The sequence below is a fragment of the Pipra filicauda genome, unplaced genomic scaffold, assembly GCF_003945595.2.
Source record: "Pipra filicauda isolate LSUMZ 115617 unplaced genomic scaffold, ASM394559v2 scaffold73_size2923735_pilon, whole genome shotgun sequence".
Taxonomy (NCBI): domain Eukaryota; kingdom Metazoa; phylum Chordata; class Aves; order Passeriformes; family Pipridae; genus Pipra; species Pipra filicauda.
The window spans coordinates 1233579-1261352 of NW_024104909.1; the positions used below are offsets into that span (position 1 = coordinate 1233579).

General features: G+C 42.4%; 2 protein-coding genes across 4 annotated transcripts in view; one reads left to right on the forward strand and one right to left on the reverse strand.

Annotated features, from left to right (window-relative positions):
- GTF3C1 (general transcription factor IIIC subunit 1) overlaps positions 1-27640 on the reverse strand; it is a 39772-nt gene extending 12132 nt beyond the window's left edge. The window contains exons 1-27 of one of the 3 annotated variants that reach the window (XM_027750940.2): positions 27405-27640; positions 26439-26648; positions 26091-26267; positions 24869-25012; positions 24234-24330; positions 23622-23745; positions 20117-20275; positions 19394-19509; positions 17808-18132; positions 15897-16108; positions 15275-15411; positions 12802-12955; positions 11807-11910; positions 11382-11560; positions 10743-11018; positions 10366-10511; positions 9848-9945; positions 8195-8291; positions 7263-7440; positions 6738-6870; positions 5612-5747; positions 3785-3866; positions 2951-3136; positions 2237-2394; positions 1973-2115; positions 1714-1795; positions 407-519 (exon numbers count right to left, since the gene is read on the reverse strand). In XM_027750940.2, the coding sequence (XP_027606741.2) occupies positions 407-519; positions 1714-1795; positions 1973-2115; positions 2237-2394; positions 2951-3136; positions 3785-3866; positions 5612-5747; positions 6738-6870; positions 7263-7440; positions 8195-8291; positions 9848-9945; positions 10366-10511; positions 10743-11018; positions 11382-11560; positions 11807-11910; positions 12802-12955; positions 15275-15411; positions 15897-16108; positions 17808-18132; positions 19394-19509; positions 20117-20275; positions 23622-23745; positions 24234-24330; positions 24869-25012; positions 26091-26267; positions 26439-26648; positions 27405-27634 (4196 nt within the window). In that variant the 5' untranslated portion in view covers positions 27635-27640. Of the gene's footprint in view, positions 1-406; positions 520-1713; positions 1796-1972; positions 2116-2236; positions 2395-2950; positions 3137-3784; positions 3867-5611; positions 5748-6737; positions 6871-7262; positions 7441-8194; positions 8292-9847; positions 9946-10365; positions 10512-10742; positions 11019-11381; positions 11561-11806; positions 11911-12801; positions 12956-15274; positions 15415-15896; positions 16109-17807; positions 18133-19393; positions 19510-20116; positions 20276-23621; positions 23746-24233; positions 24331-24868; positions 25013-26090; positions 26268-26438; positions 26649-27404 lie in introns of those variants that run through there. The other 2 variants (XM_027750939.2, XM_027750941.2) reach the window with 2 other exon arrangements.
- KATNIP (katanin interacting protein) overlaps positions 27635-27774 on the forward strand; it is a 56058-nt gene continuing 55918 nt past the window's right edge. The window contains exon 1 of the mRNA XM_027750887.2: positions 27635-27770. The gene's annotated coding sequence lies outside the window, so the exon portion shown is untranslated. The remainder of the gene's footprint in view (positions 27771-27774) is intronic.

The window sequence follows — 27774 nt, forward strand, 5'->3', positions numbered from 1 at the left end:
ATAAAATGGGGCCAGGTTATCTGGAAAATGCTTAAGGGGAAGTCTTCTATTGCATTGAAATGTTACACCTGAGTAGCACCATCTCTAACAGAAACGTTGAGGATTTGACAATTTAGGAAAATCTGATACTGTGAATTTCTGGTTTAAAGGTCTTCTTCAGCAAAATGGGAATGGCTTAAAATCAGCAAACTTGTGCAAATAACTCAAAATCAGTTATATGTATTCAGAAAGTGTGGATTTGAAAGAAGCACTGCTAGTTGTATTTACTAAAACTCTTTTTGATACTAAGAGTACAAGTACTAGAGGGTGTAAATCCTGCCCAGTGGAGAAGGGGCTGCTCTGACTTGCTGTCCCCTCTCACTGCCTCAGCCCACGTGCAGAGTCAAAAGCACCAAAACTAAAATACCTGGAAAACAGTTCCTGCAAAGTGTCAGGAATCTCAAGTTTGGGATTCCCCAGGGTCGAACTGAATTTCTCTTTCAGCCTTTCCACGAACTCCTTAAACTCCTTTGCACAAACCTTAGAAAAGAAGAGACAGAAATGTTATCAACCTCAATTTATGAGGGTGGGAAAAGACCTTCTGCTTCTAAAGTGTTCATGGAAAATTCTTGTAGAAATAGCTGGGTTTGAATTAGCAAGGCAGGGACAGTACAACAGCCAAGAGGCTGCATCAGAAAGCTCCGTGGAGTTTGTGTCTGCTGATTTACTGAACAGTTGCAGGTTCCATCTGTAATGATGCTCACAGCTACAAGCCAACCACCATGAACATATGTTCTAAACCAATTTACTGAATTTACAGCAGAGAATCTCTTGCTAGAGCTTTGTTTAAGCTTCTGTTCAAGTCTTTTTTTCCCTTCAGATCCTTCAGGCTTTCCCATGTTCTCCATTAAGTCTGTTTGCACGAGCTTGGCTTGGAGAACACCTGTTACATGGGAGGAATGTTCTCTGGAAATGAGTTTTTATTTGCTTCCAAAGACAGACTTTGGAGATGGGGACACACACATATTTCTTCAAGTGATGTCTCATCAGTCAACAGCTTCTCTTCCTTTAAACAAGCACGAGTTTACCAACAGAACTAATGGGCTTTTGTGACAATAGTATGAACTATGTCATTCCTGGGTAAAAACAATCTTGCTGTGACACTGTCCCAGTTCTAAAAAAAATCTGAAATTCCAAATGGAATTATTTGCACTTTCAGTGCAAACTTCTCAATCTGAAATTGTGGTTCATTTAAGCCATAAAAAGCTCAAAAATGAAATAAAATCTTCTGGCTGATCAAATCAAGTTTTATAAGATTTGCTTGCATTTCTGCACTCATCCACAGAAGGCTGTATTTCAACATGCAACTGAGATAACAAATAAGAAATTACAGAGCAAAAAGGCTTTCTTGCTCAGATAACAATAAGGCTGAGAGGATAAAATAAAATCAGCAGATAGATGTGTTTAGTCATGGATGTTCATAAACAAACATATTGAAAATACAAATTTTTTGCTGTACAGGAGGTTGTTTATGTGCCTTTGGAAAACTGCCTGTGTTCACTTTGCTCCCAACCCAGCAATGATGCCACATTTTTGCAACGATGCTATTTTTAAAATGGCTAAGGATTCAAGGGAGGGATAGAGAGGAAATCACAGTAATTCAAGCAGTGCAAGTCCTCAGTAATCCAAACAGAATAAAGTACTCCATGACCTTTTGGAATCCTTCCCTCCTACCTGTGGATCTTCATAATTATTTTCTCTGTTCATGAAATCATCGATGAGGGCTTTATCTTGGTAAACCTCAGCAAGGCAAACTCTGCAACAGATACAATTGAAGGTGTTGTCCAGAGTTGAAGTTTTCCCAGTTCAGTATAGATTTGACAGTTGAAATTTATAGGTCATATGAAACAAAACAATAACAGAGAAGGACCATGTCCCTTCACTTAATTTCAGGAGAATTTAGCCTATACCTAGGACATACAGAACTTCTTACTTGTAATTAAGGTAAGTCTGTGGATTCCTGACAATATAACGAGCTCTTCGTCCAACGGAATGAGAGGTTTTATCCAGGGACTCCTCGAAGCTGGAATGCATGATATCCCGAACCACCTGCCAGGGCACAAAGGGCCCTTTGACCTGTGGGAACAACAAATGTTCGGGGTTCAACTCCAGCTCTGAAGTACACAGAGGACGGTGGGAAGCAGGCTGGACCCCTTGGGGTGTGCTGAGCACGCTGGGTGAGGGGTCTGTGGCACACCTTGGCGTTGAGCACGTGGCTGGCGATCCTGCACAGCATGAGCAGACTGTCCTCCTGCACCGTCCAGGTGACTCGGAGCCGGGTCATCCTCAGCAGGGCACTCTGGTCAGCCTCGTCGTGGTAACGCAGCCTTTTGCTTTTTTCTGCAGAATCCTCTTCTAAAGAAACCCAGAAAAAACAAGAGTTAAAGACAATTATCTCAGCACTACGTATTTTGATTAATTCGAACTGCCATGACGGCGCCAGCACGAGTTTGAAGGAACGAGAGACAAGAGCAGGGAAGGAAGGAGCAGTTCAGAAGGCAAAGTGCATTAATGCCTCTCCCAGGAATGAGAAAACAAGCACTTTAATTGGCAAACTGACAACCCAGAGCATCACTTCATGAAGAATCTTTAAGCCAGCTATCAACAGTGGATGATGAATTGCAAGGAGCTGGTCTGGCACAGACACCATTAGGATTTCTCCAGTCAGTACAGCACAGCAGTGCAGCCATGGCCCACACACAGGTCATGGGTACAACATGCTGCTGTTTTACCCCAGAGCTCCTACACAGCCCCAGGGCACCTGAGCCTCCTCCCTGACAGAGGGAACCCGAAGACATGGCCAGTAAAGCTCCCATGTCCCACCTGGAGCTCAGACCATGTGCCAGTCACATCAGCTTTTCCAAAGCAGCCTCCAGCACAGTAAAGAATGCTGCTTTTCCCTGTTTCTTACCTTTCTTTCTCTTCTTTGTCTTCTTTCCAACTTCCTTCCTAAGCCTCTTCCTCTTCTGGCTTTTTCCGCCTCTCACTCGTTTCGTTCGATCCTGGGTTGGTTCTTTACTTATTTCAAAACATTCCTCCTTCTGGACAAGTAACTCTGATCCTACCTTTGCTTCTCCCAAAATACTAATTTTGTTACCTAAAATGACACATATTGACAGCAGTGGAGCTTTAGAGCAATGACATTCTACAGTTAAGGTATAAAGAGCAAATGCCCAAGTTTCAACATATTCAAAGACAGATGCCCTCTCAAAATTGCCCTTTTTTTAGTCATGTCATTTCATGCCCCTTCTCACAAAGTAAAATCCCACATTAAATGAGGAATCATCAAGTAGTTACTAAGTTTAATGTACAGTGCAGAAGCACAGGGGAACAGAGCTGAGGTTTTATATTCAACCTGAAGCTTTTCCTCCTCCTTAACTCAAACGTTAGGCTGGATAACAGTGCTGCAAAACATTGGTCCCTCTAGACTTCCTGCAAACTGCACAACAGAAATTACAAAGGATAGAAATTATTGTTCTATAAGAAATTATTTACACATCTATTTTACAGCCCCAGAAGTATCCTAGATCATTGTAAGGAGACAGGAACAACCCATGTCATCAATAGTGGATAAAAAAAAATTATTGTTCCATATATCTGGAAATAGGGAATGAAATTATTTATCTATTTTACTGCCCCAGAAGCATCTTAGATTACTGTAAGGAGACAAGAATAACCCACATCCTTCATGCTGGGTTTGACAAAGACAGTAAGAGCTACAGCAGAGTTTCAGAGCCCACCTTACCTCCAGTACTGAGTGGCAGGGGGTGTTTTGTTAAGAAGGTTTGGAGTCTTGCTGTCAGTCCATTTTCAGAAACTGTATTTTCCTAAGACAATATAGCTTTAAAACAGGTGATATGCAAAAGGAGTGCACTGGTTTTAGCAATACTATGCATTATATCCTGTGAGTAGTGTCAGAAAGAAATTTTCAGCATAAAGGAAAAGATCCCTGGCTAAAATGAAGAACTCATTGGTCTTATTACTCCCACATATTAGAATGGCTCCAGAGCTTTGCTTAAATCAGACTGTAATGACCACTAGATTATGAAGGTTAGAACTGCAGCAAATCTCAAGTTCAACAGGAGTCACTACTGGAAGAGAAGTGCTCGAATCTTTCATTGCTGCAGAGGCTGAGGAGAACTTGCTGTAAACCAGTATTTTTTCAAAGCATTTTACATTCCAAAGGAACTTCTAAAAACCACAAAACCAAACTGCAAACACAAACACTGAGTAAATGCCTCCTACACAATATTCTGCCCATCTTAAATCTGAGCCTGAACTGATTGCAGCATATTGGGAGTTTTGCCATTCTCTGCAAAACCCATTTCTCTTGTGTGGAGTTCACTGGGGGCTGAAGTTGGTCACAGATGCAGAGTGCAAAGCAGAGACTGAAGAACTGCTGGAGGTCCTGTTAATGCTGAACAACCAGGAGACTGAACAGCAAATGAAATTAGGAGGGAAATGATCCTGCCTGAGGGGAAAAAATTGGCAACTCTAATTTTACATACACTGATAGGTTCTGATTTGACCACTGCTTAGGGCAGAGTAATTACAGCCAGTTCTGTGAAAGTCCCTGTTCAGTGCTTGGTAATGGTGAAAAAGCAAAGGAAATGTAAGGAATTCTTAGGGAGAAAGGCAACACTGTGTAAAAATCCATGGTTGGCCACAGCCTGAAAGCACTATGTGATGTATTTCCACCTTAAAAAGGACACAGTAGAACTATAACATGTTAAAAGAAAGGCAAGAATGATTAAAGACAGGATGCAGTCCATGCTGGGAATAGTAGATGTCAGTCTTGAGAAAAGGAGGTGATAATGGGAAACATAAGAGATGTTTAGAAAAATCAAGTGAAAACAGATAGGGTAATAGAGAATTGTATTTCTTCACAGCTTCCCTTAGCAATACAATTATTAGGGAGCTTAAAGCATCAAAAGGAAGTGGGGACACATAATGCACTTTGCTGCATGAGGTTGGGGATAGTAAAGATTTATATGTGCTCAAAACACAGGCAAATTAATGCTAGGAAAAAAAAAAAGCTATTAACTGCTTTGAAACATCAGCCCCAGATTTAAAATGGCCAAAACCTGCAGACAGCTGGAGGATATTCTGAGGAAATATCCCTTGCTCTTACAACCTTCCATCACAGGCAGGACATTAGCCAGAACTGGGATGGCCATTCTCATTTGCATATGTTGGGCTCCCTATTTTTATTTTTGTTTTTATTTTTGTCCATATGTATTTCCTTGTTCTGGATGTTTCAGTTTTTGTCTGACAAGTTCTACATTCCTGAAAGGCAAGAGGTACCACTGAATAATCTACACTGCTTGCTCAATAAAGTATTTCTCCATTAGTCGAATGTACTAACAAATTTACCACCAAATTCAGTTTTCAGATAAAATTTATGTCCAATTCTTTCACTCACTTCAGCACCAAGATTTGACAATATTTGTCACTCCTTACTGAGACACATGACTGAGAAAGCACACTGTAAGATTTTGGTCTCAGTATCTCAACCTTAAGAATATTAAAATTTGGAAAAGTCACTCCAGTATATAAATTTTAAAATACCCACCTTCCTGGTCTTATCGATGATGTAGCTTGTCCAGATCCAATTGCGTTTCAGGTGCCCATAAAAGCTGGAATCCAGACCTGCAGCTCCCAACCCATCTCCAGGGATAGATCCATCATCAACCACCTCTCGGCTGCCTCTGACAGCAAGAGAAACACAACACACGGGTAATTATTTGGCACAGAGGGCCTTCCCAGCTGCTCTCAAGGGATGTGTGTGCAACGTGCAGAACTCTCCCCCTGCCCTCCCGATTTAGGGGGCGACATTACACCATCAACTGAATCCCAAAACTGGTTCTTGACCTTAAAGATGTTGCAGTGATCTCCAGCCTGACTGCAAGTGAACACCAGGTATCCAGTTTAAAAGATTTCTTGCCATACAATAGAGATCATATGCAGAAGCTGACGAGTGAACCCAACAGAATTTTTTCCATCAGCAAGGATCAGTGGAACTGGGTTCCCTCAACACCATTAATTTTTTAAAGACCACTTGATGTATCTACTTGTAGAATATTGGCAAAGATAAACCACAGTGCACAGCACAACATAAAGAGTTTGACTGGTGTTCTGTGTGGCTATCACAGGTTGTGAGTAGGCAGAAGGTGGAATGCTCCAGAGATCACTTCCAGATCACAGTGTACACCAACACCATATTAGAAATTAATCTGTAAACAATTACAGCCAAGTGCAGCACAGAAGGACAGAATCCAGAATGTGACACTGGGGAGCTACTGAAGCTGCTTGAGATACCATGATATAACGCCTGAGAATAGAAATCTCTAAGTTTATTACCCCTGGCATTAACAGTACTTAGGAAGCACTCCTTCCCTCTCAACTTTGCTTTCCCCAAGACTCTTGCAACACACATCTGTCCTACTTTGGAAGGAAATCCAACATCTGTTTATCCCACTTCTCCAGCATAAAAACCTACTTGGCAAAGTTACTTATAAACATGAAACATAACTACACGTCTTTTAACCAGATACTCTCTGAATTACACACAAACAGCCCTCAACACCCAACTGAGGTGCTCGAGTCTGAACTGCTTTTGCTGTTAACATCCTCAGCACCAGGACAGCTCTTTTTGCCCTCTCCATTCCAGCAGCAGAGCAGGGATGAAGGTGACGTACGTGGTGTATTCCAGCATCGCACACTTTCGCTCCAGATTGTGTTTATTCACTGCTGACTCTTGTTCCATTTCCACATCCAGTGCAGTCTCCTCCCCTTGATTACTTTTCTTGGACCGAGGACAGCGGATGACTCCTGGACAGACAAACAGGTTTGACCATCAGCATGAAAAGTCAGACTTCAACCCACTTTCAATCCACCCTGCTACAGCAAACTACTGCTCCCAAACAGCACTAACGTTTTTACCCTTTCTCTACACAACGTGCTACCTTCTCACAGAAAGGACTATTAGCAATTTTGTTACTTCTAGCTTCAATTTTGATACTGCTCTGAGAATTTGAAGTTGATCACAACCTCACAGAGTTATATGGACAGAGCTTCTAGCGCTTTTTTTTTGCTGCACGGGGCAACCTGACCAGGCATTGGAAGTGACAAAACAGAGCCTGCCTGTTTAAGGGAAGGAGGAGCAATTGTGGTGCGCCCAGAGGAAAGAGCAGAGGTGCTAAGAAGGTGGAGTTTTGCCTTACCCAGGGGTGTGTTGAGGCAGACACACTGCAGATCAAACCAGAAGTTCTCCACGTCCTGCAGGGTGTTGAGCACGTACAGGCGCCGCTCGAAGGGGCGGCTGCTCTGCGCCAGGTTGTAGTGGAGGTCACAGATGGTGGTGTCAACAATCACTGCATTCCTCTTCATGTACACAAACACCTGGCAAACACAGCGTGGTTCAGGCTGGTGGGTAAAAATCATCGGAATTCCCTAATTCACAGCACACACAGTCTAGTTCAGGACTGGTGGGCGTTTTCTGTCTGCTGTTTTGAGAGAGCACTCTGAGAGGAGACACACCCATTCCCACCCTGTTGCATTGCATTCCCAAATTTCCCTTGACAGCAATCCAGAAATTTCCTTTCTAGGTTTAGAACAGTTTGTTTTCCCTGTTATGCACAGGATATTCCAAGTTTCCACAGAGTGACTATTTCCAACAAGTCCTCATTCGGGATTTGAATAGATGTGTTTGGGGGCCTAATTATCTTTATCTTCATGAATTATGTGTTGGATCTGCCTTCTCCTTTGCATGTGCTCTCTATTTATAAAAAGATGCATATGGATGTCATTATTTTACTCTGATCAGTGACTTTATTCTGTGTCAGACATCCAAAGCCTGACACCTTGATGGATAAGAAGGTGGAATGCTCATTTTTCATAAGTATTGCCAGTCTGGAACCTCCTGGTTCATTATTGTGTGCATTATGCATTTGAGTAGTGCCCTTCCAGAGAAAGGCAAAAAATATCTAAACAAATTACAGTGTCACTTGGATCTGGAGGTTTGCACATACACCTGAAACATCAGTATTTCATTTAACTATTTAAGGTAATTCAAATCCCAAATCCTGCATTTATTTCACAAGAAAAAAATCCATGAATAATAACTGCTTTTTTAAAATTTATTTTTTTTAATTACCTGGTCTTTGTCTTGAAACTTCTCTGTTGGGCCAAACTGTAGCAGTCCCATGTAACATAATCTCTGAAGGTTTTCTATCACTGAGAAGATGTACCTCCTGCAGCAATATTAGGAGTATTACAATTAACACTCATGAAAACAGTAGAAATGATAGCAGAAAACATAAGATTTTCATGCAGCAACTTGAACTTTCAGGAAACCATTGATTTGTAGACTCTATGAAGTGGCATTTTTGCTTGGATTGTCAGCCTATAGAAAACATATAATAGCCCAAAGGTCCACATTTTCCTTCCTCAAATCACAAAACCAATATTTTAGCCAAATACTAAGTAAAATTTTTCTAGCAAGGATGAAAATTAGCCAGAAATAACGTGTGTAAAAATGAACTAAAAATGGTCAGAACACCAGCAGATCTGCAGATAATTTCATGTTATGTAAAGAAGACAGGAGTAAGAAAACATGACTGCTAAATACAGACCTTCATGTGTGTGCATATAAAGAACTGGGCAAAGATTCCTGTAGTTCAGGTTTAAGAATTACTGCAGCAAGAAACTGCTTTCAGCTGCTTATAGCTCTGGCAGAGCAAAAAGGGCAACATTTCCCATCCTGCATATCTGCTTCTGTGGAAAAACGCTGGAAGTTGCAGGAAACTTCTGCAGGAAAGTTTCTGAGAGTTTGTAACAAATTAGCTTTACCCACATTTAACTTCACTAAGATCTCTAATTAAATGCAGTTAAGTAGGAGTGGTACTTTGGCAGGAGTTTTCCCTGGAGGTCAGAAGGATCAAGCCTAGAAATACTGAAGCAAATGTGGTTGAATTAGAAGTTTCAGTGAATGGAGGAGTAAAGAGACAACTTGATTATGTGTCATATTGTTTTGCATAAACCCATCAGATGGAGCCTGCAGATTAAAAAACCCCCATAAATCCAGTTTCCTTGTTTCTAAGATTTAGCAATAAGTTAGGAATTGTAAACCTGGGCTGACCACAAGCCCTGGCAGCTGATATTGCCCAGCCCTGTTCCCTCACCAATGGGTACATTTGCAGGTTTGTAAAATGCCATATCAGCCCATCCAAATCCAAACTGTCAGCAATGACTGTCTGGGAAAACTAACACAGTGCTCTTGATTCCACACATTCACATCACTTTCCTTTAGTGTTGCTTTCCCTTCCTATCTTCAGTCCACTCTCAATTTTTAAATCTCCTGGATGAGGAATGGCAAAGCATGGCAGACATGGCACTGAGAGCATGAGGAGAACCTGAATGGTGTCTGTGAGAGGCAGGAACTGGGAAATGTGGCGCCTTCTGAAAGATTTATGAAGGACAGCAACACTTAGACCCTATTAAATTCTGAATTTAGCAGCAGTCAGGAGTGTGTTTTATACAGAAGCAACATCCTGCTGATGAGTTATGAAGGACAGAACCTCCCAGCACTCAAACACTGCCTGACAGCATACATGAATATTGTTTATTAGTTTCTTATTACCTTCTATTTGGGAGAGAAAAATACAATTTGGCACACCATTCTTTGAAGATTGATGATCCTTGTCTTAAGCAGCAAAGTTCTCTTTGACACAAACAGGAAATAACTGAGAAAACAATCAGCCACTGCTGTTTCCTCTCTAGAGCCACTTACTTTGACTCACCTACTTACCTTTTGTAGAGGAGCTGCTGTCGGACTGACCTTGGAAGAAATCTGATCAGAGTGTGCTTTTTTAGTGGATCATTTAAAAAATCTTCCAGACCTTCCACCTAGAATTATTTTAGAAATTAATCAAAATGAAAAATATAAGTAAGCATATCTAAAATATAACTATGCTCTAAAGCATAAAGCTTTGCTACCTGGACTGTCTACTAAAATATTCTCTAAGCAAATGTTACTGCTTTTGTAAAATGCTTAAACATTATTCTTGTTAATCAACGAGGCAGAAGATTCAGTGAGATTATAAAAAGCTCTTGGCAAAATACTACTTTAAGAAGTTGCTGTATTACAGAGCTATACATTTTTTTCAGTGTGTTGTCTGTAAAAGCACCTGCTTCTTCTGTAGAAGACAGAAGTGTCTCCTCTCGAGGGTCCAGTTTTGTTAAAACAGATTAAGAGGGTATTTGTTAACAGCTTATAGGTACAGCTGACACCATCAGACTTCAAAGGAAAACCAAAAAGCACCATACCTTGTAGCTGACTTGTACTATCTGAACAAAGACTGAGAGAGGCAAGCAGAGAAGGATGTCACTGACAAGAGCCCATCCAAAGCCAAACTCTCTGTGCACGGGGACAGGGGGGATGTAGCGCATCCACGACGAGTCATCCACGTACACTGGGAACACAAAGAGTGGCTCAGCCTCAGCCCAAACCTGACAGTTACACCAAGAGTTTTACTGGGAGGGTTCCAGCAGAACACAACTGGCGGTTCGCAGTCTGGAAATCTAGAAGGATCTGAAAATTCTCTAACCTGTTGATTTTCAATCCTTCCTGAACTAGACTTTTACCTGTTTTTCAATGTTGAACCATGGCAAAATCTAGTAAAGTCAGGAGTGCCACTTCTTACCTTTCTGATTAGACAACTCTACTTCAGTCTCCTTTGCAGAGGTCTCAGGATTCACCACAGTTGTCACTATTTCTAAGGTCCCATCTGGTTGTGCTTCAACTACAGCTGCATTCTCATCCAGCCCTTGATTGCTGCCTTTTTGCTCACCATCAGTACCTCCTTTTTGCTGCGTTCCATTTAGGGGGTGTCCATAAATTAAGTACCAGAGGAACATGTGGACCATTCTTAAACGGGGCATTTTGGGAAGGAAGCCAAGAGAGCGCCCAAGTCCTGGAACTGGAAGGGAAGATTAAATACCAAACAGAAACACAAAGAGGATTAGAACAGGAGAAACAGCTACCTGTGCAAAATTAATGTGAAGAAAGCTGGAAGGAAAAATGGGCAGTTGAAAGTAAATATAATTTACAAATAGTAAAGTAGTAGAAGTGAATAAATGTACTCCAGTTCACAATTGTAAAGAAAAAAAAAGCAGCTAAGAAAACATTGGATTGCGAGGTTGCTTTAACGTAAATGCAATTTTTCTTCTATAGGAGAACAAAAAAAACCCACTTGTGTCTTAGGAGAGCCCAACATCTGAAAATTAATATTATTAATAGATGGAAAAGTGAAAGATGACAGAAAAGCCCAAGTTGGCTGTACCTGTAACAGGATGATAGTTTTTCAGCTGTGTTATGCCCATTTTTTCATCAGTTTTTCTTGCCCGACTATCAGCTTTGGATGAGCTCTCTTGCGTTTCTCCTGAATCAGGAACTGCCTCTTGCCCCAGGCTTTCTTCCTCACCATGGTCCTGGGATGTTGGTGTCTGGGGAACTTTAATCCTGTATTAAAACCACACTTTGCTAAGAATTAAGCAGAGTTCAATTCCTCTTCTTTCCTGACTTCAGGAGATATTCAGCACGTTGCCTCATGCTGGCGCTTCCGTGTCTCTGTTGCCAAGGAATATATTTTTCTTTTGCTTACCCTGTGTTTATTTCCTCTGCATGTTTTTGCACGCTCTAGACAAGCCAAGCTCCCCCCAGTCCGTCCCAACCACCCCAACCATCCCACCCATCCCTGGGACTTGCCTGTTTGCAGTGGCCGAGTTGGAGATTCGGAACCGCACCTGCTCTATGGCACTTTTTACCAGGGGATCACTGGGACTCACTGAGGGATGCACAACAAACTCCACCTGTTCAGAGCAGCAGAACACAAACCAAAGGCATTTATGGAGATACTGGCTCTTAACCAGCTGCATAAATGAATCCTATGAAGGTTTAATAACTCACAGAACATTAACACTTTGGATGAAAACTCCTGTTGCTAGTCTGTAATTAAGCAAGAGGCCACAGCACGTTGCCTTTGTACCAATAAACAGTTAATAACATACATACAAGCCTCAGGACTTTGGGGTTTTTAAAATCTGAAGTATGTGGGGAACAAACACTTCAACTTGTAAATATCAGGCTGAGAGGGATAAACAAAAAGCCAGACCTTGCAAGGCCAAACTAATATATATCGTTGCTGAAAGCCCCCACACAATTCAGATTGGTAAGATTTTATATATGCCCTACAGTAATTGTGCAGCAGGTAATTTTCAAAACTCAGTTCTCTGCTTATTTCACACAAGAGTAAGTGACATGCCTCAGCTTTACAACCACAAACCTCACTAACAGTGGATTTTTGTTTTTTAAAAAAACAGATCACCTTCTATAAATTTCACCTCACTTAGGATTTTTCATACACTCTTGGCTCTCAAAGGGGGTTTAAATAGAATTATGGTGCAGCCTGACAGGGCAGGGAGAGAACCATGAACCACAGAACTGATAAGCAGCATAACCTCTCAGAAAGGAGATTCAGAGACTTTGGACTATTCCTTGGTCTCACAATTATCTGCAGCACAATAATTGAAAGCAGTGATCTGGTTCACACAGTAGCTTAGCTTGGGACACGAAGCTTCTGGGCAGCTTGATTGTGGGCTCTGCTGCAAGAAGCAGAAGTCATCCATGTATTTCAGTAAAGAGGCCCAGAACATTTTGATAAATCAGAAGGTTGTGAGCAGAGCTGGTTCTGCTGCCATCACCTTTTTGCTGATGCCATCCTGGATGACTGTAGTGCGATAGAGCCTCAGGAGCCCCTCCCGCGCCAGCTTCTGCACCAGCCGCACAATGGACTTCTTGCAGCACTTAGTGGAGACACCTTCCTGCTTCTCTTGATCCATGACCATTTTCTGAAGCCTAAAAGATGCAAAAAATACCTTGCATTTTAAGCCTAGCAATGCTCAAACTACCTAAGCGGTTTGTTAGAGGATGTGGGGGGAGTGGGTGTTTTCCTCCTACGAGCAATTCCTGATCTCTTTTCCCTTTTGCTGTAGGTAACTGCTAACTTTGCCTTACATTTCAGCTCTAGTTTCTTTGCACTCAAGTTCTTTCTTGTTAGGGGAGAACTGCTGTTCTCATTACAGTGAATTCTCAATGCCTGATTGCTCTGTGCATGGCTATAGGGCAATTATGAATCCAGCCTCCCTAAGGTCAGGAAAATCTACAGCTTTTTTAGGTGGTGATTAAACATATGCAGTCTGTACTTGCAGTTGTGAGCTCAGTTCAGTTTGAGGTAGAAAAAGTTTACTCAGTGGCATTCAGAGCTCAGAAACTACTCATGCATTCACAACATAAGTATAGATACACATATCCTATCACTTGGGGCCAGCTCCCTTCTTCCCTTCCTGGAGATGGTAGGAATGTGCTCACACCCTACTCTCCTAATGCCTGTTCTCATGCCCTTTTTCACAAATGCCCCAAGCCCTAGTTCTGGACTGTTTCAATCCTGGGGAGTCAATTCTGAAAAAGATCTGGAAGGGTAATAAGGGAACGAGGCGATAATTGAATGCACGCAGGGACTTCGACTTTCCTGAATGAGCACCACATCCTGGTAGCTAGCAAAAACACCAGCAAATTTCCTTGGCAGACACTGGGGAGGGACAGAACTTCCACTGGTTCTGAGGGAGCTTGTGAGTGACCTGTTGGCAGCACTGAAGGAGACAGGAGAGACCTGAAATATCTTCCAAGCCTGTACTTGGATGTGACTCAATCAATCAGTGACAAGGCTGGTGCCAGATGAGGCTCTAATTTTACAACACTCTGCAATTAAACAAGTTGACAGAAGGCTTCAAAATTCTCAGACCAGAGGAGAATAAGGCCATGATTTCTTACTAAATTCCCATATCAAGCAGCCCTGTGTGTACTGACATGCCAGGATCTTATGTGCTGCCACAGAAGATGGATGGTGCAATCCTATTTGTGACAAAGTACTGCCAATTTAGGACTCCAGCAGAGCACCAGAATTTCCATTTCTTTTTGAAGGTGAAATCTTAAAAGGTTGAAAGACATTATAACACTTAGGGAAGTATCTTTACTCCAGACAAGGAGAAGACGTATAGCCATACCATATAAAACTGCAAAGAAAAGCAAACTTTGAGGGCCCTGCTAGAATGCCAGTGACCAACAATGACTGTCATGGAGACATGAGTCTCTGCTGTCCATGACAGAACAACACAAGAACAATTTCTGAAATGATGCAGAGATAAAACTTATGCAGATGAAAGAATCCTCAAGCAGGGAAGTGCTGAATGTGGTGGCCCCAAGCACTGGAATACTGCAAATGGATAAAAAAGTTCTCGTCTCTATTTATGGGACATACACTGCATAAAAGTACACTTGTGTAGTTATCTGCAGAGAACTATTATTGCTTCCAAACAGCTGATCAACTTTTAAGATTCAGCCCCTCATGCCTTCCATGTGCCTCCTCTCCAACATTATAGCCTCACAGAATCAATGAGGTTAGAGAAGACCTCTGAGATCATCAACTCCAACCTTTGACCCAACACCACCTTGTCACCCAGACCATGGCACTGATGCCACGTCCAGTCTCTTCTTAAACACCTTGATGGACAGTGACTCCACCACCTCCCTGGGCAGTCCATTCCAGTGTCTGAGCACTCTCTCTGTAAGAAACTTCTTCCTAATGTCCAACCTAAACCTCCCCTGGTGCAGCTTAAGACTGTCCCCTCTTGCCCTACTGCTGGTTACCTGGTTACAGCCTCCTGTCAGGGAGTTGTAGAGAGTGAGGAGGTCTCCCCTGAGCCTCCTCTTCTCCAGGCTGAACAGCCCCAGCTCCCTCAGCCTCTCCTCACAGCACTTGTGCTCCACTCCCTTCCCCAGCCTCGCTGCTCATCTTTGGACCTGCTCCAGCACCTCAACATCCTTCCTGAATTGAGGGGCCCAGAACTGGCACAGCACTCCAGGGGTGGCCTCACCAGTGCCCAGTCCAGGGGCAGAATCCCTGCCCTGCTCCTGCTGCCACACTGTTCCTGAGCCAGGCCAGGATCCATTGGCCTTCTTGCCCACCTGGGCACACGTTGGCTCAGGTTCAGCTTCCTGTCAATCAGGTTCAGCTCAAGGTTCGGGGGCAATAAAAGCCAAAATGGAATAAGCACCCAGTGCTTCCACTCCCCAAAAGCCCCAGCCTGCCCCAGCCCCGCTGCCAGGGGCACTCACGTGAAGAGGCTCTCGATGAGCCGCAGGTTCCTCACGGCCTCCACGATGAGGTTCCGCCGCTTCAGCAGCCGGTAGGTCTCGTGGGATCTCTCCACTGCTGTGGCTCTGGAACGCTTCTCCTTCTTCTGCCCACACGCCTTCTAGTGCACAGCATGGACAAAACTACAATTTTACATGAACTGTCCAACGTCTTCAGCCTAACGTTGGCTCCTCACACAGTAACAGCTGAGGAATTCAGAGTTTTCATGTATTTATTTGTAACAAACTAGTCAGATGAAGATTATCTCTCATCTCCCCTGCACAGGCTGGGAGACAGAGCAGATGATATGCAGCACTTGTGTGCTACATTAAGTAATGACATGCATTCAGTCAACCCAGGCAATTTGGAGAGCACCAGGGAACTAACCCAGAACTGTAATTTAACATCTACCTTCCTATCTCCTGGAATAATTTTCACTTACAACTACAGTGCAGATGAATGTACTTTAAAATCAAATTAAAAAAACCCCAAACAATTCCATAAATAAATATAAAAACTCTAGCTTGAAGTCTTGCTATAAAAGTAAGTAACTGAGCTCAGACAGCCATACCAACAAGAAGACATTAAAGCAAATGATCTTACCTTAGGATCTTCAAGTCTGACTTCCTCCACCACAGCCACATCCCCATCTTCATCAGTGGAATGAGCACAGGTGGAAAGACTGGACTCCTGCTTTAGAGTTTCCAAAGTAGAACTCTCCCCTGAAATGTTGTCTGGGAGCTCATCAGGATCTTCAAGAATTTGAGGGGAAGGCAGCTTCTTTCCCTGAGACTTCACAGCTGTTGGCTTTGAGTCTGGTTTGAGAGCAAAAAGCTTTGTAACTGTTCTGCTCTCCCCGTTCAGCTTCTCTCTCTCCCTGTTCAGCCATTCCCCATCCACCCAGGTAGTTGCACTTAAAAGCATTCTGCTGCATTTTTCACACATCCCACCCTGCTGGAAGCAGTGGTCTGACCACGAAAACCTTAATTCAGCCTCCAAAAGTACAGTTTAAAAAAACCCTGAACTCCCTGCCATCAAATAATTCTCAACATGCAAAAGCCTTTTCACAGGCAGACTTGGAAGACCATGAAGGGCCAGATTAGCTTATCCACAAATTGCTGTCTGAAGAGAAAAGAGTTTTTGGCCCAAAGATTCTCAAGCTCTGCAAGAAACCTGACTTTTCTGACTCAAAGCAGAACAAGAACAACGATTTAGTATTACTCCAAAGATAATTTACACAAGAAAAGGGGCTCAGTTCTCCTCTATTCCCTTTGGGTTTAACAGTACAAATTCAAATAGTTAAAATTATTAAAATAAACCACCATATGTTTTTTAAAATATGTCCCCAAAAGGCTGCTAGCTTTCACAGTAAGGTGTTCCAAACAATTAAAGAAAAAGCTGAAGCAAGTAGCTTCAGGGGACAAGACATTTTTGTTACAATATGCTTAGGTGAGTAAGGCTGAGGGTCAAGTCACCCACAGCCAATTGCTACTTGAAAGTAGGAAGCTACTGATCTTGTCTGGTCTCAGCCAACAAGTCAGTGTTACTCTAAATATATTTATCTCACTTGAAGGTTTGCATCAGTACATGAACATATATTTTGCACAGACTCTAAGGCTCAATACCAGACATTTCCAACTGAAAAAAACTCCACTGCTAAAAGGGGGAGAATTTTTATATGTTACAATTTTAAAAAAAAAGTTAATGGGCTGGTCTGTCAGCTCCCATGCTATTTCCCACACCTAAGCTGACATTTACATATCCAATGGAATGAAACAACGCTTTTTAATGAGAGGCACAGCCCATCTTTTTCCTTAGTGAGGAAGAAATAAAATATTTCAAGACAGACAAAGCGTGCCCAAATCCCTTCTGAAGTCTTCAAGGACTTTAAAGCTCTACCAAGATGGTGCTCTCTGATGGGCACAGCCTGAGTTCTAAGATATTTTAAAAAAGAGTCCATGACAGATTCCTTGTCAGTTCATCCCAGAACATCCAAGGAAGTTTCAAGTATTACCCAAGGATGCTGTTTCTCTCAGCAGCTCAAGCCAACCTGACTGCTACCTACCACTGTGCTTGTTTTCAGCCCCACAGTCCTTCCTCCTTCCTTGCAGCAGTTTTGGAACTTGTCTGACCCTTTGCAGGATCATTTCAGCCCTTCAAGTCAACAAAAAAATACTCTGAATATCCAGGGAGCACATTGTATGAGCCCATTTCATTTGCACAGGGGAAGGAGAAGCAGATTATCCTCTTGGTGATTAGTGATAACCAGAAACACTACTTGGCACACAGACACCAGAGCACACTTCAGCCCTGAGAATCTCCAGAGATTACCACACTTAGTGTCCCAAACCATAACAGTCTGGGGGGAAAGCAGGGAAATTATCAATTAATGTAACAATAAAAAATGTGACCAAAAATTTTAATGGATGCTACTAGCATATTACTTTTTTCTTTAATAAAAGGATCCACAAGAAAAATGCAGGGTTCTCTCCGAATTTCAAAGTCATGATCTACCTTTAGCTGGTGTTGACTGATGGGCATCATCTGGGCAACTTAATTTCAAGAGTGAACCAGAGTTGGCCTTCTGCCCTTTGCCTCTCTTCTTGCCATCTTTCCCTTCCTCTTCATTGTCAGACTCTGAGACCAAAGTATCATCCTCTCCAGGAGAAACCTCTTCCACAGGTGGGGAATCTTCAGGCACCAGAGCCAAAGTAACTGTAGCCAGCTGCTCACTCCTGGCCTTCTCTCTCTCAAACTGCCTGTTCAAATCACTCTCCTCTGCAAGAATGTGTGAGATGTACTTTGTTGTCCTTTGCCGACCTTCATCCTCCATAAAACCCTGAGGAAACAGTTGGAATGTTATTTTACCACCTGACTTGTCCATTCTTGAAGTGTTCTGCAGCACCAACAGTGGGAAAATTTTCTACCTGTTCTCCCCTCACATCAAAAAATATCAGGTTATTTTTTTTTTCTAAGTAAGAAAAATGTCACGAACCTTAACATATAGAAATCAGAAGGCATTCCGTGCTTGAAAACCAAATAAATCTGCATTACCTGCACACTAGAAGGAAACACCCACGGTATGTGGGATGTAGAAAATCTAAGGAAGAACAAACTATATGTATTCAGACTAGAAAGCAATTTTTTTTCAGGAAAAAAAAAATCTGTGAAATAACTGCAATGCAGAAGGTACCTGAGTGACTCACTCGTGGAGCTGCTGCTGCCCTGTGCTACAACAGGTGCTTCCAAGGATCTAGAAACTCAGACACTTCACCAATCAATGAGGGAAGATTTCACCTTCACTAGCTGACTAGTGAAAAGCATGCTTACATATTCTAATGGTTTACATAATTTGTTTGTTTTTATATTTACAGAACTTTTGACCAAATGACAAGATCTTCCTAAAAAATTCTCTGTTGTGGAAAGGGGCAGATGGGTGCATGCAAGAAATGGCAGCTGGATTGGTCTTGTGAAATGAAAAAAATATTGAAATATCTGGAAATAAGAAGTATAATCACCATAACCTTTACGAAAATCACTGTTTTGTCCTGGAATTTACTGGCTTTTTCAAAAGGCAAGTAGATTAATGATTTTAAATGCACAGAGGGTCTTTGAGAAGATCCTCCAGTAGAGGATCTTGCAAAATAGAGGTTGTCTTATAGTCAAAAATGAAGCAAAGTGGCTCTTTTGAGTTGAGAGACAGTTATGTTCATGTCCATGAAGTGTCAGCCTCCAGGTCACTTGGGTTACCACTGATCACAGTGAATGACTCAGGTTAGGTTGCTGAGGGCAGGCTGAGCAGGGTTGAGGCCAGTTTCTCTGCCCTGTCTCTTTTTGGAAGGCAGATCTTTATTAATTAAGCACCCAGTTACAAACCAATGTAAAATATTTGTACATCTGGGCCAGTGAACTATTAAATGTCAGGCAGCTGCTCAGGAATGAGTAAAGCAAAGGGATGCTACAGGAGCAGGAATGTTACAGTCTCAAATCCCTGCTATTTCCAGTGTTTGAGGTTAACAATGTTATAATGTATTCCCACAGTAACCGCAATTGCATCTTCAGTTTCAATAAGTATTTGAATTATTTTATTTTTGCCTTACCTTGACAACCTTGTACCTGTCCAGAAGTCGACAGAGCATCCTTGCTTCCAGCTTCCCCACATTCATAGCCAAGCGAATTTCTGCCTGAGAAATACCTTTAGTTCCTCTGCTTTCAACTGTTTCAGAAAGGAAAACCAACAAATATCTCAGGGAAATAATCTGACTGAATTATATATACATATATTTGTGTATACATTAATATTTGCTCTGAACAACCATATGTGCCAGAATATTAAATTTAAGATTCCCCACTCACTAAAGACATTTTCACAGACATAAACAATATTCAGCCAAAACACAGTTTTACATGTAGCAGTGCCCAGCAGAATGAGGTCTGGAGGCAGAAGCTTCAAAACAGAAGCAGGGGTGAATTTTTCCCCTGACAGCTTTCCACAGTTAGATATTAATTTCTCCATTTTGAAAGGAAAAGATAGAAGGATAAGGAGCATTGTTTTCTTCATCATTTTTTCTCATCCCACCACAACACCTTGTTTCTTTCCTGCTGGTTTTTTTGGGTGGTATTGAATAGTTGATAAGCTCCCAGGAAGGGATAAACTCCAGTCTAATCTGGATATAAAGCTCATTTTGCTATGAAAAATTGACACTTTCTGATGCAAAAGCAACCAGAACTTAAACCCCCTGTAATATATACATTTCTTTTATACACACAAGGAGTAAGAAGATAATTGGAAAAGTCTTAGGGTGTCTTACTACAGCACCTACTTAGCTCATAAGCCTGGGTGAGCATGTCCCTTTCACAAACAATATCCACAGGCTGAACAGTTTTTGTCATGATCTCTTCTTCATCATCATCATGATAATCTTCCATTTTCTTCCGAAATTCCTTTAGCAGTTTAAGGCAACGGACCATGACATCAGTCCCTGTGAAACAGGAGTGTCAGTAACAACTCCTAACAAAATGCAGGGTGTGTGCACGTGTTTAAACCATTTTATCTCTTTCAGCAGCATGAAGAAGCAGCAGTGCAGTGGGGAACAAACAACCAAAGACAACTGGGTATTTCTAGGACAGGTTTGCAACAGCTTTTCCCTATATATGCATTGTTGAGGTGCTCCAAACCTTCCCATCTGTGTCAATTCTAGGACTGCCCAGCAGAAGAAATTTCAACAGCACAAATAAATCAATGAAGGGATTAAGTGCTGATCCCCAGTATTACATCTGCAGAACATGTATTTGATTGTAAGATCACTCACTGGGTATAAAACCACTCTTTTTTACAAGACAGAACACACTGCTGCCCACAGCCACGAGATTCTCATACATGATTTTCTTCCACATCTTAACATGCTACTGTCCACTGGCCGTGCTGTAGTAACTCCCCACTCACTGGGACCTCACAGAAAAGAAGGGTAGAGTGGGGACAGATGGCTCCAGGAGAGCTGGACAGACCCTGCTCCCTGACACAAGGATGACCTCCTCTCACCAGTGTCATCAAGCTCCTGCTGAACCATTTCAGAGAGCAGTGGTAAAGCAGAACTGGGTTATTGTACACTGCCAGCTTAGCAAGCTGCAGTGATTCAGCAGCTACTGCAGAAGCAGCCAATTCATCCTGCAGCAGTGGGTGGAACATCCACAGCCATCTCTGCTCCTCTGGTCCAGCTGTGACAATGCCAGGTGACAGCTTTAGCTGAAATCACGGGGGTTTCAGCTGATGAATTTTGTCTTAGGTATATATATATGAGCAGTTACTGATGCCCAGCTGACACCAAGTTAACCCACAGTACCTGACCATGTGACTGAGCCCCAGGCTCCATTATTCTTCCTTGACCTGAATCCTTTCCCTAAGATGCTGCTTAGGACAGTAATTGAGTGCTGACATTTTGGTAGGCTTGCTGGCACTGTTATTATATCCTTTGTATTTCTACAGCCCATTAAATTTCACTTGAAGCAGTATTTGAAAAAACAAACAACCAAAAATCCCCCAAGAAAAAATCCCCCAAAACAAACCAATTCTTTTTCCTTTAGCTCTTTCTGTCCAATAATATTCTTCCCATAGCAGATGCTCTGGCTTCATCCTCAGTGTGTCCCACATATTTCTATCTGCTTTCCTGTATAACTCCAGAGATTAAACTATCTTGATCTCTGATGAAAATCAGCTATTATTAATTCATCCTCCTTTAATACCTAGTGTTTTTAAGGCATTTTTGTGGATTTTCAGCTTTTACATCTGTAAGATGGAATTACCATTCAAGCAAAAGATTCATCAAGTGGCATTTTTCATGACAAACTTAAGCAGTAAATGCAGCTGCTGTTTTGCCAATCTCTGACAGAACATAAAACATCACTGCCTTGGGGGCTGCCACCAAGTTTGTTAAGTGGACTTGTATTTTCTTGTCTTCTAAATAAATACCTTGATAGGAAGTTAAAAGTTTTTACTACTGACCATAAACTGTCTTTTAGCAGTACTATTTAGTCTTTGGGGCTTTATTTGCAAGTGTTTTCAGCTCGTTAGAACCTCTCTGAAACTTAAGTCAGCAGGAGGAATTATAAACAGATATAACCAGGTGCAAAGCTACTCACAGGTAGTGTAAGACAGAACCAAGGGTTTGGTCCATGCCAATGCTAAGTGGTGTGACTAAAGGGCATCTAAGTCTGTAAAGGTTGTGTAAGAGGCTGTCATACAACCACTGCATGTTGAGACACTTGCTCAAACCAGAAATACATCAACTATGCACAATCCATATTTTGTAAACCATCTGCTGATACTTTTCCCCATATATTTTACTGGATACTGATCTAGTCTAGGACATCGAGGATCTCCACTGCTTTCTTCAAACTGTGAACTTAAATGAGTTTTCCTGTGTAAAACTCCCTCTGACATTCTTATGGAAGGAGAGGGATCTGTACCTTTCATGACAAAGCAACTCAGTCACTCCCCTATTTGTTCAGCACAACCTTGGTGATTTCTCTCTCAACCACGCTCAGTGCTGTACCTACTTTTGACCTCTGCTTCTCTTTGTTCATAATACATTTTCCTTCTAGAGAATTTCCCTTCCCTGACTTAATAGATTTGAAGGAATTTGTTGTCTTATCCAGCCTTAATCCAAATCCATGTAACTGGCATTAACTTTTGTCTTGAAGTTCTCATGGTTTTATTGGCTTTTTCCCTTTCTCCTTTCATATCCCTCCTTTTCACAAAGACTGTGTAATTTGCAATGTTCAGTTCATATCAGATTTATTTCCTCCCCCCAAAAAAAAGTTCACTATGTCTCTAAAAACCATACTGTTCACCTTTTAGAACTATTTTATTTTTAACCCTGCAAATCTGCCTCTTAGGATGTTCTGTGATTAAAGATTTGGTTTAGATTTCTTTCAGCAATTGCATTCATTCCATTGGTGATACTGTCTTTCCTCATACTTTCTATTATTATTTCTTGTAGTTTTTTCCCCATGCAAGTTTTATCTGCATCTTTTTCTGAGAGCACCTGCTCTCTTTTGTTCCCTTTCTTCACGCAGTTCTGCCTTTCTTTGTCTTCTTACTACATTTTTGGAAGTTATCAGCAGTTCTTGTAACCAATTAAATTTGAATTCAAAGCTGGTTATGCATTAAACCATCCCTCAGCAGACTGTGGCTTTTTTGGATAGTAGCTGTTGGGTATCTTGCTTACCTTGACCCTGAGATTGGCTCAGTTTGTTAGAGCATGGAGCTAAAAATGCCAAGGTTGTGGGTTTGATCCCTGTACAGGTCAAGAGTTGGACTTGATGATCCTTGTGGGTCCCTTCCAACCCAGAATATTCTGTGTTCTGTGAATTCCAAGGCAGTGCTGTAGGAGCTTACTTCCATATTTTGATAAGAACTTCCCAGAGAAACTTTGTATTCTCATGACTTTAGAAAAAGTCACAACCAAGATGGTCCGTGTTTTTAGCTTATTTCATACATTTTTTTTCAAGTTTATTGACTTGTCATTCAACTTCAACCTGAGAGGTCAGCAGACTGCTTTGTTTCTGCTCTCTGCTCTGGCTTGAGCAGTCTTAGGTCACATCTACTGAAACACCTTACGTTTATATCCAACAAATTTGCATCCATTCCTTAAAAACCTAGAGCAAATGTTTAATTCAAGTGGGCTGCAGCTTTAGTAACACATTTATCTACATAACTGCATAGACAGATTTCACTCACACCTCTTTTAATTTAAGATATGAAGCTTACAGATAGAATGACATCAACGTAATTACACAAGAGGAAAGCACAAATATGGTTCTTGTTACCTTTCTTTGTCTTGTAGGGTCCTCCACTGGGGTGAATGTCCTGCAATGGCACAGATATGACCTTGGCCAGGCCAGCATTCATCATGTACTGATACAGACGTTTGAAAGTCCTCTCACAAAGGCCCTGGTGCAAAGAGAAATGGCAAAAGTCACTGTAGCCCGAAAGCCTCACCTGCTGCTGATCAAAGCATCAAAGACATTCCTACTACCTGTTCTTAAAACACAGTGTTCTGGGGGAGGATATCCAAAATGGAACTTAAAAGCCTGTTAGTGTAGACACTGGGCAGAACATGAGATGTTTCTGGAGGGTGTTGTATTCCTCCAACTCTGTCATCCAAACAAGCAGCTTGTTTGTTTTCTGACTTGGACAAGTAAGAAATGCACGATGATATTTATTGACAAAACATTTCTGAAGCTATGGATGGAACAGAACTCCTTCCCTATGACAAACACCAACAGTAACTTGATCTAGTAGGTTTTTAAGATCCTTCTTTTGATATCCTCCCCCAGAACTTTGTGCAATTTTAAAAAGCAGGCAGTAAGAATGAGTGCCTTTGATACTAATTATCTAGATTCTACTGAGTGAGAATTTGAAAGAGGAATGAATCTCACCAATTCTTCCCTCAAGTTTCCTAATGTTTCCATCTGGTTTGAACGAGCACTTAGCATACTTGCGAGCTTCTCCATTAGAATATCATATTTGCTCCTCCTAACCAAGAAAAGAAAATTATTTTACATGTAAGTATGCACATAACTTCATAAAAATGAGTTGTAGCTTTACAAAATGTCAGTCACTAGAGAAAGTATGCTAAGTGTTCTCAGATTGGTTTAGGAATTAGTTTTCTTTCCTTCTGTGAATAGCACATGAGAGAATTTGTCACTGAGAAGAGATCTCAGCCAAGGGAACAGTGACTAAGCCCAAGCTGTTACTTCACTGGCAATGCACAGAAGCACAAGTTCTAATTATAAACAAGATAAGAAAACAAAACAAAAAAATCTATTAGAAACGTGTTGGAAGTGAAAACACTCAAAATTAACAGAATAATCAGTGCTACAATAAGAAAAGTTAGGTTTATGTAGGCAGGTGACAGGCACTGGAATATTCTACTGAACTGTCTGGCATTCGGAAGAGGAGTTAAAGGAACTGAAGAGTCAACACCAGGAAACTTTGATGGTTCTGTGAAAACAGAGCAATCTCTCATCATAGTAAAAGGTCACAGTCTGCCCAGCAGACCTTTAAAACATACCTGTCAGCATGAAAGCGAGTCAGAAGCAGAAGAATTGAGTGCTGCTGTGCTCCACTTGGCAGACGTATGACGTGGGATTGCATAGTTATGAGACCATTTCTGTCCAATACTCTTCGGTGATAATGAAGTTTTCCAGCATCCACTCTAAAAAAAAGATGGCAAGATATAGGCATAGAAACTTCTGCAAATAATTTTAATTATCCAGTACCCCAGAACACTTTACCTAAATTCCTATGGTCTTAGCAATAGTGACAAACTCAAAATTTTCAAAGTGACAAACTCAAAATTAAGCAGTGTCAAAATTAAGAAAACCTGTGAAATTTATTTTCATAGTTAATCCAATAAACAGAGAGAAATACCTCTGATTTTAACCCAGAGTCTAGGCACAGAGTGTCATGACATGGTTTGATGAGAGAGTTGAATCAGTGTTGTATCCCCATGCCCCCTTTCTCCATCCTGTCTTTTACCTCCTGGCTACACCACAATCACTGCCCTCCTTGTAATACCTCTGATATTCATCTCACTCCTTGCTGAGCTGACCTGGGCCACCAAACTGACAGAAAATCATCCACAAAAGATTAACCCTCTCCCCCCATCATACAAATTACATAAAAGAGTTTCCTAAGCGGTACAAAACAGTGCCAGGTGGTTTGCAAGCTACAACCCATTCATGTCCTAAAAGCAGGGAATCCTTACAGCAATGCTAATATTCTGCAGAACTTCAGAAGTTCTCTAAGAGGCTGTGTAACACTCCCTTCATCAACAAAATACATGGCCTAGTTTGGAGGCTGGTAACTCAGGCTCCCACTCATTTGGACAAACATGTAACACAGGGATATGCCGGGGACAAAATAGGGGCATCCAAGAATCTCTCCAGGACTTGGGCAGGATAAGATGCTTTCTCAGCAGTTTAGAAAAGGAAATGAAAATCATTGTTCCATCCCAAATTTGAAGAAAAAGTTATTCAGAGAAAGCAAGAACTTCCACAAATTAGAAACTTGTGTATTGACCTAACAGACAATTTCTGGAAGTATAATGAACTCAAGGGTGAGACCAGCATAGTTCCAGCAATACAGGCTCCAAGGACCAAGTACTCCTGGTAGTAAGGATGAAACACTACCAGTACACACAGGATTTCAAATCAATACACAGGAATACTCAAAAATAACCAGTGGCAACTTGTTAGCTTTGACTTAATTCATGGACAAAAATGCAAACTTACTTGAAAGCCCCACTGTGAAGGTCCCTCTGGAGCTCTCCCTGCCATCGAGCACGGCCCAAACGCTCCAGGATACAGTAGGAGAAGTCAGGGAGTTTTAAGTCAGGGTCCCCCTCCCAGCCTATTAAAGCTCTGTAACGCTGGTCTTGGGAAGCAACAATGACTAGTTTCTCTCCCCATCTGAGAAACAGAAGGAAGAGTAATATATTGTTATTAGTTCCATAAAAACAGAGAGGTCAATCCCTTTCTCCCCACAAACACCATTCTTGATATAATCTGTAGGAACTGGGCAAGGACTTAAAAAAAATCCCTTAAAGGTATTTTAATGCCAGGTATAAGGATTTCACTCACTTTTCAACAGCTTCTTTGTAAGTATAACAAGGCTGCAAATCCTTCCTCCTTATCTGATCAGTGATATCTACTCTCTCTTTAAAATACTGGCAGGAACCTTGTATGCCATCTTTGTTATCCAAAATCATGTGGACAGGATAAATATCATCTGAAGCAACAGGATCCCTTTTGGTTTCTAGTATTCCCGTTTCAAGGTCTATTTCTTCATATCTGGAATAAAAGCAGAGAACTAGCACTTAACCAAGCAAGGAGAAATGAAAGATTGTCACAAACAACGCTGATAACTGAAACATTGTACAAACAGTGCTGATAACCCTACGGAGCACCTCGGAAAAATGAAGCTCTTTTGAGATATCAAAACTGGAAAAACACAAAGAGCAGCGCTGTGCTCCTCAAGTACAACCCAACCCCAGCGTGCAGGAGGCAGAAGGAGGGGGATACACTATTCAATCTTCAAAAACTCAAGGATGCTGAAGTGGTGGGAATAAGAGAAACACACAGTTCATAGAGAAGGAAAACAACAGGTACATCCACCCTGGTGAACGGGGACATGTAAATTCTGCCTGTAAGTGGCAAGCAGATATTTGAATGGAAATCTGGTCAGGACTCACAAAGAGGTCACAGAACCACCAAGGCTGGAAGAGAACCTTAAGATCATCCAGTCCCAACCACCTACGGTAAGCCTTAAACCACTAAATCACATCACACAGCGCCAGACCCAAACTCCTATTAAACACCTCCAGGGGCGGTGCCTCCAGCACCTCCAGGGCAACCTATTCCAGTGCCTGACCACCGTAACAGTGACAGATTTTCTCTAATATCTAAAATCAGCTCGGGAGCCACACTCCGCCCTTCCTGCTGTCACCGACCCAGCCGAGCCTGTGCGGGCAGTGGCGAGGGGCCAGCCCGGCACCCAGGCCCGGGTTCCCCCGGCTCAGGGCTCGCCGCCCCCGCCCGTGCCCTCACCCGTCGTGCAGGAGGAGCGGCGGCCGCGGCCGCGGCAGGCGGTAGAAGCGCAGGTCGGGCTGGGCGCTGAGCGCGGCCCAGAGCAGCTGCTGCGTGTCGGGTTCCAGCGGCAGCGGGAAGGGCGGCGAGCGGGCGGCCAGGCGGTGCCAGAGCGCGGCCGGGGTGATGCCGTCCAGCCCCTCCAGGGCCACCTCGTCCAGCAGCGCCCACAGCGCCTCCATGGCCTCCATCCCCCCCCGCCGCCGCTTCCGGGCCCGGCGCGCAGGAACTGACGGCGGCGGCGCGACCGTCACCGGGGAAACCGAGCAACAGGAGCGGCCGAGCCCCGGCGGGACGGGGCCGGGGCCGTGCGGGGGCTGTGCCCGGGTCA